The sequence below is a fragment of the Centroberyx affinis genome, unplaced genomic scaffold (genome assembly GCF_046629955.1).
Source record: "Centroberyx affinis isolate AG114_WGS23_722 - 3 ecotype Tasmania unplaced genomic scaffold, CSIRO-AGI_Caff_v1 ptg000833l_1, whole genome shotgun sequence".
Taxonomy (NCBI): Eukaryota; Metazoa; Chordata; class Actinopteri; order Beryciformes; family Berycidae; genus Centroberyx; species Centroberyx affinis.
Window position 1 is genome coordinate 37,049 of NW_027279431.1, and position 13,082 is coordinate 50,130.

At 40.0% G+C, this 13,082-nt stretch overlaps 1 protein-coding gene across 1 annotated transcript; it reads left to right on the forward strand.

The window, feature by feature from the left end:
- Positions 1–1,684: 1,684 nt before the first annotated feature.
- On the forward strand, positions 1,685–12,845 carry tor2a (torsin family 2, member A). Its single transcript, XM_071520903.1, has 5 exons — positions 1,685–1,827; positions 2,246–2,511; positions 3,107–3,282; positions 6,046–6,173; positions 8,004–12,845. Exons 1-5 carry the CDS (start codon positions 1,707–1,709, stop codon positions 8,246–8,248), a joined length of 936 nt encoding a protein of 311 aa, XP_071377004.1. The 5' UTR covers positions 1,685–1,706; the 3' UTR covers positions 8,249–12,845.
- The last annotated feature ends 237 nt before the right edge of the window (positions 12,846–13,082 follow it).

The window sequence follows — 13,082 nt, forward strand, 5'->3', positions numbered from 1 at the left end:
AATATAATGTACTGTAACAACAACATGAACCTGTGTCTTTTGACTGAAACATGGACTCCCTTCTCACTGTTCTCACTCTGCTGCCTTCCAAAAAAAAAAAAAGCATAACAACACTGGACAGCTTTTGACGTAAATGAGCTCGTAAAATCCAATCTGTAAACAACATGACTGAGAATGTCAACTCCGTCATTATTATGTGAATTGGGATACCAGTTTCCAGTTTGAAGTGAGTGAGCTGAAAACGAACCGAGCCGAACCAAACCCATGAAACACAAACACAGCACACAAGTATGAAGCGTGTGTATTATTATTATTATTAACTTCTAATATCTTATTTGTGTGATATTCACAATGTAAAGAGATGTGTTGAAGTCACTTGATGCTGATGCTCTTGTCTTGGATTCATAGGAGCTTAATTAAAGAAAACATGAATTCGAAATCAGACTTGATTCGTGCTGCGCAAAGCGAGAAATATAAAATCATCTTGCAGGTTTCCCACACTCACCTGGACGTCACACTGAAGGACTTTTCAGTGACTCGTTTGATTTCCTGGTGAAATCCTTCATGTTAAACCTGCAGATCTTCCTCAGCGTGGGAGAGCTGAGACACACTGAGGAATTTGGGTGCTATATTTTAATAAACAAATCCAGTATTTTCAAAGCCATCCACTCATTTTCAAAAATGAATTATGCCTTACATATAACACAAACATGTTGACCTTCACTAGGCGTCCTGTTCTCCTGCCATGTTCCTTCACAGCCTTCACTAAAGCATATTTCTCTCTCTAATGCCAAGATTTCCTTAACAGTAAATAACTGAAACAGTCAGTATGACAGGGTGAGCAGGGTCTTCAGTGTTACAATCAAATTTCAATCAGTTGTCAACCAGGGTGCCCAGGTTCTTTTAACTAATTACAGTAGTCACCCAAAAAGAAATGTAATAGCTCCTACAGTAGACAGCACCCTCTGCTGTGTAAATGACAGGTGAAAAATTAGTTAAAATGCATATTATTATACTTTATATTATATTATAACCTATTATATTATATACAATCCTCTGTGTCAGTGTAGCTATTAGTTTGAAACGTTTTTTGTAAATATTTGCCAAATTACAGAAATTAAATATATACTAAAATGAGAATAAAAAATAATAATAATAGAAAAATAAAAGATACAGTATCAAAAGTCTTAAATTAAAAAAAAACATAAAAAAGTAAAGCGAAGATGCTTTCAAAAAATAATTAAATGAAAGGTTTCTAAATATCAAAAAATGTACTATAAAGAGCAGTCTACTGACAGTAATGCAGAAAAAAAAGAATAAACATCTAAGACACAATTTATATAAAAACTCTTGGGTGCCTAAGACTTTTGCACAGTACGATATATATATATCTTTATATATATTTTATTTATTTATTTATTTATTCATTCATTTTTATTAATGTAGCCCTCTGTATATAGCCTACAGAGACATAAGGATTACACTGAGTACTTCTCAGATACTATATTTATCTTTTTTCTGGACTGTGACCCTCCAACGTGTTCTTTGCGACCTACGCCCTAGCCAAGTGCATCATGGGAAGAGAAGTTCCTCTGAGGCTTTGTTCCGTGTTACTGGACGCCATCCTGAAATAGAAAAACTACAAGCCGTCCAGTCCCGGTCTCTGGTCGGTCTGGGTTGATTTCTCCTGCCAGCGGGCTGCCAAGATGTTGGCTATCCTGTCTGCGCTGTTTCTGTTCCTGTGTAACCCGGCCTGCTGCGTCTTCCAGACACTTTACTGCACTCTGTCCGACAGCTGCGACTGCGACTTTAAGCCGAATATCAAAGGTAAGACCAGAGACGGAGCTAACGTTAGCTAACTAACGGCTACTTCCTCTTGCTAGCCAGCTAGCTAGCCAGCACAACTGGACTGAAAAGCCAGTGTTATTAGCTCGCCCAGTTAGCCTAAATAATAAAAATGCGTCTCATTCATGTCCTAAAAATGTTACCTGGCGTTTTAGTATTCTGTGTCCATGACGAGCTAGATAGATTTTATATTGTAAACATTGTGTTTTCCCACAGCTGGTTTGTTATGACAAGCTAGCTAGCAAACTGTAATAAGCACCCAGTGTTTACATGCTGTACTGTATGTATGCAGCGAGGTTAGCTAGTAATTCATGCTGGCTAACAGAGATATTAGGGCTAAACTGCCCACACCAATCTGATTAACATTACTAACATTACTGTCTTTATTTATGTGAACCAGACTTGGAGTGGGACCTGTACAAGAATGTGTATGGACAACATCTGGCCCAGGACATCGTGTCAGAGGAAGTGGCTAACTTCCTTCAGAATAAAAGCCCCGACCGGCCCCTGGTGCTGTCCTTCCACGGCTCGTCCGGGACAGGGAAGACGCTGGTCAGCTCCATGTTGGCGACGCACCTGTACGGCTCGGCCATGAGCAGCCCGTACATCCACCAGTTTGTGCCCGTGCTCCACTTCCCCTCGCCTGACCGGGTGAAGCAGTACAGGGTACGAGTCCCCACGAGTCCCCACACCTCCTCCTGACCCCACTGTCGACTAAATCACTTCACACCAGCTGTAGTCATGTATGTTTAGAGAGCGCAGGTTTGACACAAAGTGCTTTATAGAAACTAAGAGTCACAAAACGGATAAAAACAAGAGAAGTACAACACAAACTCCAAGAAACGGGCCAGAGCTTGTGCGTGTGTGTGTGTGTGTGTGTGTGTGTGTGTGTGTGTCTGTGTGTCTGTGTGGTATATTTTGCCAATATAAATGGTGGTATATGATTGGGATAAGAAGTTGCATTTAAACAGCTTTTTTGTCACCCATCTTGACAAAAATCTTTAAAAAAAAATGTGTTGGGGAGTTAAAATGAGATGCTAACCCTTAGGACTTGATCAGTTTGGCTAAAATTTAAGTTGTTTTTTTTCGGACATTCAACTTGATTTGTCGGCCTGGATTCTCCACAGTACCAGAGCAGCTTGTTTAGCTTGTTTTATATATTTTTCAATTAATTGTGCAGCCTTATGAGCTGGTGTCAGGAGTATTGTGTGCTGTCTGTAAACACAAGGATTAATTCCTCCTCCTCCTCCTCGGTTTGCAGTCGGAGTTGAGGAGCTGGGTGAACGGGAACCTGACGGCGTGCGCCCGCTCCGTCTTCATTTTTGACGAGATGGAGAAGATGCCGCCCGGCATCATCGACGTCCTGGAGCCCTTCCTCGGCCCCTCCCACGTCGTGTACAGCACCAACTACCGCAAGGCCATCTACGTCTTCATCAGGTACACACAGACAGGAAGACAACCTGGAGGCTGGGGAAGACAACCTGGAGGCTGGTGGAGCACAGACTTCACCAGACTCTGAGCACTGTTTTACCAGCCAGATTGATTTTTGGAAAAGAGAGAAACCTGTAATTAATTGTTTTGTTATCTGCCAATATGGCTGGTAGGGTAAACTTCCGTTGAGATTTGACTTGCATGACTGAATTCTCATTTTGGGCTGAACTATTCCTTTAACAGGCAGCTAAAATTGACCAGTGTTTGTCTGGTAGTAGTTTTCCACCCTGCATGGGTTAAGGTCAGTTCTCTTTCAGCTCACTCCATTCAAAGTGTAAATTGAAACTACATTTATATAACGGTCACAGAGACCAGATCATTTTCAATAATTCCTTCATAGATTGGCTAAAAGAACATTTCTGTGGCAATCTATTTGGTTAATTTTGCAGAAAACCCACTTCCTAAATTGAATGTGAGTTTACCTCGACTCAAATGAATACAGCTCCTCACTACAGTCAGGGTTTCTGTTAGAAAAAATTGGTGCCGGTCCACGTGTCCTGGAAGATTTCAAAGTCCCGGACAAATGGGAGAAATTCCGGTCAAACATTATCTGTGTTTATTGAGCTTAAAAACAATTGATAGGCAGGCTATATAAAGAATGACATCATCAAGGCATGTAGATTTATAATGTTTTTTTTTTAAAAGTAGGCTACTTTTGCTTATACATTATATTCCAAATAAAATAAGTCCCGTCAATAGACTCACGTGCATCACAACGCTATCTCTCTCTAACACACACACACACACGTTACCATGCAAAATAGAAAAATAGGATCATCTACTATGAAAATTTTTACTTCGTTCCTGACATGTATTTTGTTGCCAAATAGCCATATGCTGTCACCATTACGCAATGCCAAATGCCAAAAACTACGTGTCCCTCTCACCATTACGCAGTGCGAAATGCACAACGTACATGTCCCGTTAACCATCATCACACATTGCCAGTTGCTAAATACACAACCTACAACCAAGAAAAACAACACAGTAAATATGTAAAAAGCACAGCCCAGCAAAAAGTCATGAAAATAAACTGCAAAGGCATCTTACCTTCACCAACACACACACACATCACCCTTGATTGGTTAATACATTACGCTACATTCAAAACAATTTAGTAAATCCTCCCCAGTTGTGTCTCATGTCGCTTAAATCAACTCACGCAGTGCAATATTTATATTAAATATTGCACGACGAGTAGCTTATAAATATAAATATTTATAAGCTACTCGTTGGGAGCAGGTCTGGAGACCTGCTCCCAGAACTCAACCTGTTGCTGTAACTCAGTCTCAGTAAAACAAGGAGCACAATGTTCCAATAATTGTGCTTAGAGGGAATTATTTTCACCGGACATTATGACCGGAGAGATTTAAATATGTCGGACTTCAACAGATTTTCCCGGTAAAAAAACGGTAATTACCGGATGACAGAACACAGGCACTAAATATGGTTATTATGCATTTTATCAGATTCCCAGGAATGATTCTCAGTGTTGAGCTGCAGTGTCCTAAGTGACTGTGACCTGGTGGTCATTGGTCAGGATTTGTGGTGTTCATTACTGACAGCCTCAGCCCTTACTCTGTTATTTAGGCTACTGTCATGGGTAACATGAGGATTGATCCAAGCAGCAAATTTGTCAGTGTTGATTTAACTCAAAGTGTTAAAATGAACACTGAGTCCACTGGGCTCATATAAACACTGGGTGGGTAATTTGCTGTAGCTTTTTTTGTTTAAACCAGACTCACTGGACCGGAGAATTTCACCAGGCAGTTTCATCTCTAAGCAGCTGAAGTCGTTTTTTGAATAGCAAAGACTGAGTGATCACAGGTTGTTTATGGGGCCGTTATTGTAGCAGAACTATTTGCAAATGTGTGTGTGGAGAGTTGTGTAACTGTATCTCAATCCATGTGTGCGTAATCAGATTTGTAAATGTGTGTATACAGATTTGGAGATTTTTTCTACACATTTACAAATTGAGATGAGATTGAGATACAGTTACACAACTCTCCACACACATTTGCAAATAGTTCTGCTACAATAATGCCCCCATAGTTGTTCACCTACCAGAGTGGCTTGTAGCATGCACAGACTTATTAGCCATGACCATTTCACAGTTTTGATTTTCACCATTTAGTGTGAATGTGCAGATCAAGGTTATTATCGTTAACGAAAACTAATGAAATAAGGAAAACTAGGTGTGAAAAAACATTTTCGCTAACTGAAATAAAAATAAAAACGAGGCTTTACAAAAAACGATAACTAACTGAAACTGTATTGTGTGTTTACAAAACTAACTAAAATACACTAAAATTATAGAGAAAATGTCTTTAGTTTTTCGTCTTTGTCAATTTATTTCATACATAAGCCTAGTATTTTGAATTTTTGAATCTCGCCCTTGACAAAAAAAAAGACTAAAACACTGAAACTAATAAAAACGAAACAAAAACTAAGCATTTTCAAAAAATAAAAACTAAACTAGCAAACCTGCTTTAAATACGAATTAAAACTAAACTGAAATTGAAAACAAAAAGTCAAAACGAAATGCAAAACTATAATAACCTTGGTGAAGATAGGGGTTCAGTTTCTCTCTCAAGGACACTTTTGGAATTTTTTTTTTGCATTTGCCTGGTGGACAGGATTAATTTCAAGCCTTTCTTTGTAGACGTCTGATGTGTTTTACATGTATGTGTGTTGTGTGTTTCCCTGCAGCACCACCGGGGAGAACGTGATCAACCAGCTGGCCCTGGACTACCGGCAGGCTGGCCGGGACCGAGAGGAGATCAGGCTGGCCGACCTGCAGGACGCCATCGCCCAGACAGTTTACAACAGCAGCACAAGTAAGATGATCACAAGTGCTAATCACAATTATTTGTCTCGGTTTCAGGAAACAGTGGTTGTTGCACTTAAAATCTATTTTCACTTTTTCCCATGCAGTATTTCTCAAGGTAGCAGCAGCTATAAAGTATTGTTTTCACTCTTACTGTCTTGCTTTTATTGCATCCTTATTTACAAAATAGTTACTAGTTTATTACTTTAGGGTTCAGCTACACCCTGAAGGCAAACCTTGGCCAGAATCTGTTCTTTTTTGTGTTCATCTGGTTTAAAAAGTGTCTCCAGACGACAGATGATGATCCACTTCTAGGAACCAAAACGTTTTTAGGATTTTCCCCTCTAATGTCGGACCGGTCCATGTTTTTTCCACTTTGCTCATCGCTTCGTTTTTCCAAAGCTGCTCTGTGTAAAGTTTCTCTGCTGCTTCTCCATCTAGACTTGAGTTTTGGTCACATGATGCACGCTGCACATTCAAAGGTTGTGATTGGTCAGCAGTAATGGAAGCGCTTGATAAACCACTCTGGGACTTTTAGGGGAATTGAAAATATAACACTATATAATATAGTGTAATACAATATAACACTTCAATTAGAGCTGCAACGATTAATCGATTAATCGATTAGTTAACTATTAAATTAATCGCCAACTATTTTGATAATCGATTAATCGGTTTGATTAATTTTTTAAGAAAAATAAGTCAAAATTCTCTGATTCCAGCTTCTTAAATGTGAATATTTTCTGGTTTCTTTCCTCCTCTATGACAGTAAACTGAATATCTTTGGGTTGTGGACAAAACAAGACATTTGAGGACGTCATCTTGGGCTTTGGGAAACACTGATCCACATTTTACACCATTTTCTGACATTTTATAGACCAAACAACTAATCGATTAATCAAGAAAATAATCAACAGATTAATCAACAATGAAAATAATCGTTAGTTGCAGCCCTAACTTCAATATCACTGAATTACACAATTACATTATTGTGGAAACATAAAATCGTGATTTATCTACAATTAATTGTGCAGCCTTGTTCCCTGCTCACCTGTCAGCCTTCAGTTTCAGGTTTGAACTGTTAAAGAATAATAATAACACAATACTTTACACTACTACTTTTTGTTATCTTTGATTAACAAGAAGATTAGTTCACCCAAAGGAATAGTTCACCCAAAAATGAAAATTGTGTCATCATCTCCTCCCCCTCATGCCAGTTGAAACACAGGTGAAGTTTGTCCATATAACACACAGGGAGGCTGCAGCACAACTCCATAGCAGCCTTCTCCAAAACAACTGAAGTCAGTGGGGACCAGTTCTTCAGAGTTCCAAAAAGACCTACAGTATATTTACACCATCATTTAGTGCAAATCTGAACTACAGCTGATTGATTTGCAACAAATAATGGTGTATAGGTCTTTCTATTCACAGTGTGATTGTTTGGCTGTTTTTGTTTTGGAGCTCTAAAGAACAGGTCCCCATTGACTTCAGTTGTTTTGGAGAAGGCTGCTACCAAGTTGTGCTGCAGCCTCCCTGTGTGTTATATGGACTAACACATTTCACCTGTGTTTCATTTGTCATGAGGGGGAGGAGATGATGACACAATTTTCATTTTTGGGTGAACTATTCCTTTAACATGTGCATATTCAATAGTTAGTGTCCCATGGTGCTTTTCACAGTAAAGCGCTAAATACTGGACACACACAGAGGTGAAAATGCTCCCAATCTTTTTTTGTTGCATAATGGTAAGCTGATCAAAAAGCTTATTAGCTAAGAGGTTTGTGTGTAAGCCTTGTTCCACCTAGATGAAGGGAACTGAACCGAGTCCCTCTCCCTCCAGGTGGCTTCTTCCACTCCACCATCATCCAGCAGAAGCTCGTCACCCGTTTCGTTCCCTTCCTGCCGCTGAGCCGGCGCCACGTGGAGCGCTGCGCCCGCCGCCAGCTGTGCCAGCTGGGCTGGTGCTGGCGCAATGACGTGGCGGAGGCCGTAGGGGGCGACATGATCTACGCTCCCGACAACGGACAGTACTTCTCCACCACGGGCTGCAAGGCGGTCCCGGCCAAAATCAACCTGTTCCTGTGAGCGGCGTTCGCTCACTGGATGGAAAGGGAAAAATTCTCCCCAGCGATGATGAGCTGGGGAAAGGGAACGTTGAGAAGGAGCAGAGCTGTGACTCTGTGTGGATCTCCGAGGGGGGAAATTAGTCTTCCTCCCTTTCCACAGAGAGGTCAGAGGTCAGACAGAGCAGCACCTCTGGAGCTTGGCATCACGGGGAATCGAACTTGTAGCCTTCTTTATATCAGTTTCTTTAACATATCAGCTGCCCCCGCTGTCGGCCCGGAGTTTCCCCAGAAGGCACCGGGGCATTACCAGACTCTGAAGTGCACACGACCAGAAACCCAAGTCTGTCCTGTGTGTACAGGAGCGGTAATTCCCCGTGAAAATGTTGCCTGTCTGTTCTGGTGTAACTGTCCCAACATCAGAAATAGAACGGGAACAGAATCCAGTCTGTTTCTTTGGTTCCAAACCCAGGAGTCCTGCCACGCTCTACCTCAAACCCAACTCAATCTTTCCTTCCTGAACTTGTAAGTCGGTCCAGTGTGGTTTTAGATTTCAGAGGTTGTGATTCGTTTGACATCAGTGGAAATCATCACCCTTTTTTTTTTTTTTTTTTTTTTAAATCATAATTTATCCAAGGGAACGGTTTTGCTTAGCGTCCATGGTATTTTATTTTTTTGTCAGCACCGCCCTGCTTCACAGTCATGCAGTTGCACACATTTCAAACTGGAAGCTTCCCAGTTCAACCACAGTCTTGTACTGGCGGCCGCTGAGCAGCAGCTGGGGGTTTGGTGCCTTGCCCGTCTTGTTAGCTGGCTAACTGCGGTTTAAAGGAGACTCGTTTCTTTTCTTAGATTAGACGCAGATTTCTACTTTGGAAGTTTTATTTGGGATCAGCGGTCTAAAGCTTCCCTCTCCTCTCTCTGCACTTTGTGTAGCGCTCTCTTAAAAAAGTCTGTGTTATATTCAGCTTGTCTGTCTGTCTGTCTAGTTTGGGGCAAAACACACACGCATTAAAAAAAAAAAAAAGAAGCTGAGATTTAAATGGATGAGTTACAGCGTCCTAAACGGAGATTTTATTCCACATCGAACTGAGAAATAGAAAACGGTGATCTGTCCTCAAACAAGAAATCCCGGACAGACGTTTCAGCTCATGGCGTCATCTGAGTCCATCTAAACACATTATATACTGTTGGATGGATATTCACAGGTGCAATAATCAGATTAACCTAGAAATACAATCATTAGAATAGTAACTGTCCCCAGAGGCCACAATACGTTTATTAAATGTAGATCTATAGCAACTAGAAGGACCTTGAACATCGGTGCTTTTAACATTCATAATTCCCAAATTCATGCGACAAGGCTGAAAACATTGATTTTAATAGGAGGAATATGGACTTCAAATGACTGTCGCTGTGATTACAGTTTTAGATTAAAATAAGATATGCTCCAAATTATTGAACACTATCATATAAGGTGTGTTTTATGGTAATATTCGGTTTGACACTGATGATGGGATAAGCCAAAACGCCTGTCTTTAACTTCTTGAGCACAGATCACTTTTTTTGTATTTTTCAATTCGACAAGGAAAAAAAAAACTCTGTCATTTAAATCTCAGCTCCCTCTGTTTTCAATGCTGTGTGCGGAAACTCTATTGTAGGACTTTATCCTACACAGCAGCCACTTTCTGTTTTTATACCCAGACCAGGACCACCCACTTGTCTTCTTTATGTTCAACACAACATGAAATTCTCATAACATACTGATCCAATATGTAGCTATTATCAACATATGTGGTATTGAAAAATAATACAAATGTATGTTGTACCAAACTAGACATGAAAATGTCACAGGCTTTTTACAGGTGTAGGATTAGTCTTATGGGAAGCTGCAGTGGTACTGATAAATATCTCTGGCCAAACTAAAGCCCCATTTAAAGATTGTCAAACAAATCTATTGTAAAAAAAAAAAAAAAAAAAAAAGAAAATGGAGAAAGAAATCAGAATCAGAAGTACTTGAAAAAGGTCTTACTTTGGTTTATCTACAGGCTTTGAAGTTATGGTTTGGGAGCAAATGATCCCTTTTGCCATTAGGTGGCAGTAAAGTCCTTATATAGCCAAGAGAAGATCAGGTGAGGGAGAGTTGACTTGCAGCCTGGTGCTTTTTAATTAATTTAATCCGTTAGATATTATTTCAGTGTTAAACTCATTTCTTTTTAGAGTGTTTTGTTGTATTTTGTTGCTTTACTTTATGAGTTATTGTTAAGGTAAACAGACTGTCTGTGGATAATGTGCACTTTACTATATGAAGTTCTATGGAGGATAATTGGACCTGTTTTATAAAGGAGAACAAGAGAAGTAGTTTAGGTTTACACTCTCTTTGTCTTTGTGAAGGCAAAGTGTCTCTACATGCAGCTGATGATAAGTAAGATAAGTAAATATGCCTCTGCCAAATGTAGTTATTGTTTAAATCGAAAGACATTCACGCAAATCTGTTCAGAAGTGGATGATTTGGATCCTACGAATGATTTGGATTATTTGTTTTATGTAATGATGGCTGTGTTAAAACTTTAGACAGCAGGTAAAAAAAAAAAATGAATTCATGAATTCACCAAGTACAATACATGGACAGGTTGTGTTGCACATTGACAGCTCAGTGACACCGTACATGGTGACACATGATACAGACAGCGGAGTATAAAGGGAAGTAAAAGAATTAAAGTAAGCTGAAGGCTGTTTGATGGACTTTTACTCAGTTGAGTGAATTCCAGACAGCAGGTTAACTATCTCAACTAAGGTTTTGACCATAAAACGTATGTACAGTATGTGTGTGTGTGTATTGTATACAGACCTGGATCAACAAGCATAGAAGAACACTTTTTCGTTTTAAAACAAACTGCAAGGAAAAGCTTTTGAACGTTAATTTATTCTGCATTTCTGTGATTGACAGCTTACCTGACACCGTATGAATCGTCCTGAGGCGGTAAGCCCCGCCCATTACAGCTACAGTAAGAATTATCTGTAAATACTGTGCGGCCAATGCCGGATTGTATGTATTGATATGATTTTATCACCGTGCAGCAGAGCAATGCGATTTACAGGGTTCCTACGCAGGTCTGGGAAGTCCGGAAAAGTACTAAAAATGAATTTGATCATTTCCAGGTCTTGAATAGTTTGGGAATTTGAAAAAATGTCTGGAAAAGTATGGAAAATGTTGCGGTTCAGGTCCGATACACACATAATTCTAGCTTTTATGTTGCTGTAGAGCCACTTTGAGTCCACAGTTTTTGTTGATGTGAAGAATAATGTTCAGATAGAGGGACGCTCTTATTACCCAGCCGCTGTCAGCATGCATTATATCAAATACCCACCAAAACCGAATCCGGTCAAGAACATAGGGTCTGGGAAAAATATGGAATTTTAAAATGGAAAGCGTGTAGGAACCCTGCCAATCATCTGACATATTCTGATATTTGTGGCTGTGAAGAACAATCTTCATCTATACAGTGATATGACCTAGTTAGCAGGGGCAAGATGTCTATCTGCGTAAATCATATTGAACACCAGACAAAATCTTCTGGAAAAAGTTTGGAATTTTTTAATTGAAAATGTGTAGGAACCCTGAATTTACATTTCAGCTATTGCTCTCAGATGTAAAGAGCGTTATTCCTCCAGAACTGAGCAGCAACTGGCAACTGAAGGTATTTCTTGGTTTTGTGGATCTTCCACTGTGTGTCATACTTCACCGAAGACCTTGGCCATGTTTTCACTGGGCATTGATACCGGATTGATTCCCTCTTTACTTGTCTGGACCTGTTTCACCATGTAGGTCCATTGCTAAGCACAACTTTTTGCAGTGTATCATAAGATCATGTGTAGTTTCCATCTCAGCTGCTGTTGTATTAAACCATGCTGCTTTCAGTCAAGTTGTACATGAAGCTGGCAACCTGTAAGCTATCACCAGCTTCCAGGCAAATGTTGGTGAGTTTTGGCTGGAGCTGGTAGGTTTCACTGCCTAAAGGCCATGTGGACACTTCTATCCAAAGCACCTTACAGTGCCAGGAGTGCATGCATTTTTAGCAGGGCTGGTACCAGTGGGAATGGAACCTGTAACCCTGGCAGGGTAAGTGCCATGCTCTACATACTGAGCTATACCTGCCACTGTGGCGGGAAACAATCATTATTTTTAGGGTTGTTTCTGTCGATCCGGCTGCAGAAACTGTAAAGTGGACCGTGAGTTCTGGATCCACCGGTCTCTGTGGATGAAAAGCAGTCTCCTGTTGTGATGGTAAGTTGTAGCCAGTGAAGTGCCTCTCTGATGCATGGGTGGGATGTTGATGTAAGGCATATGTAGGTTTACATTATGTTGGTTGACATTACCAAATGTTGCTCCTCTATCTGACTGTTGTCTTGGTCTCTGTGCCTGTCGCCCATCTCAAAGCCAAATGTGGGGTTTTTTAGGTACTGCAGTGTAACCGAAAATAAATTTTAAACACAAAAAAGTGGTGTTTTGTGGTGTTTCACACCTGTTCTAGAGAAATTAGAGTCTATTGTGTTTGAACATTTATATTGATTCATTTATTTTAATGTATGTGTCTATATAGCTCATTGTAGTTGTTACTGGAGAGGATCAGGAGACGTTCTCTCTGCACTTTGCTCTCTGAAAAAAGTCATTTTCAAAACGTCTTCCTATACAAACTGAAGTATCAAACACTAAAACTATGTATACTATCCAAGTATGTCTTGTATCTGCTTTATTTTTGTAGTTTTCATCATTCTCTGCTGATCCCTGCTCCTTTTGTAGAAACACAGTTTCCTCATATTTCATCATGGGTACAAACTTTGATCTTTTTCTT

Bases quoted from the DNA above. Each gene is read 5' to 3' on its own strand.
- tor2a (XM_071520903.1), top strand. From the start codon at position 1,707: ATGTTGGCTATCCTGTCTGCGCTGTTTCTGTTCCTGTGTAACCCGGCC. The intron at 1,828-2,245 runs GTAAGACCAGAG...TATGTGAACCAG, and splicing joins CTTTAAGCCGAATATCAAAG to ACTTGGAGTGGGACCTGTAC. The intron at 2,512-3,106 runs GTACGAGTCCCC...CTCGGTTTGCAG, and splicing joins ACCGGGTGAAGCAGTACAGG to TCGGAGTTGAGGAGCTGGGT.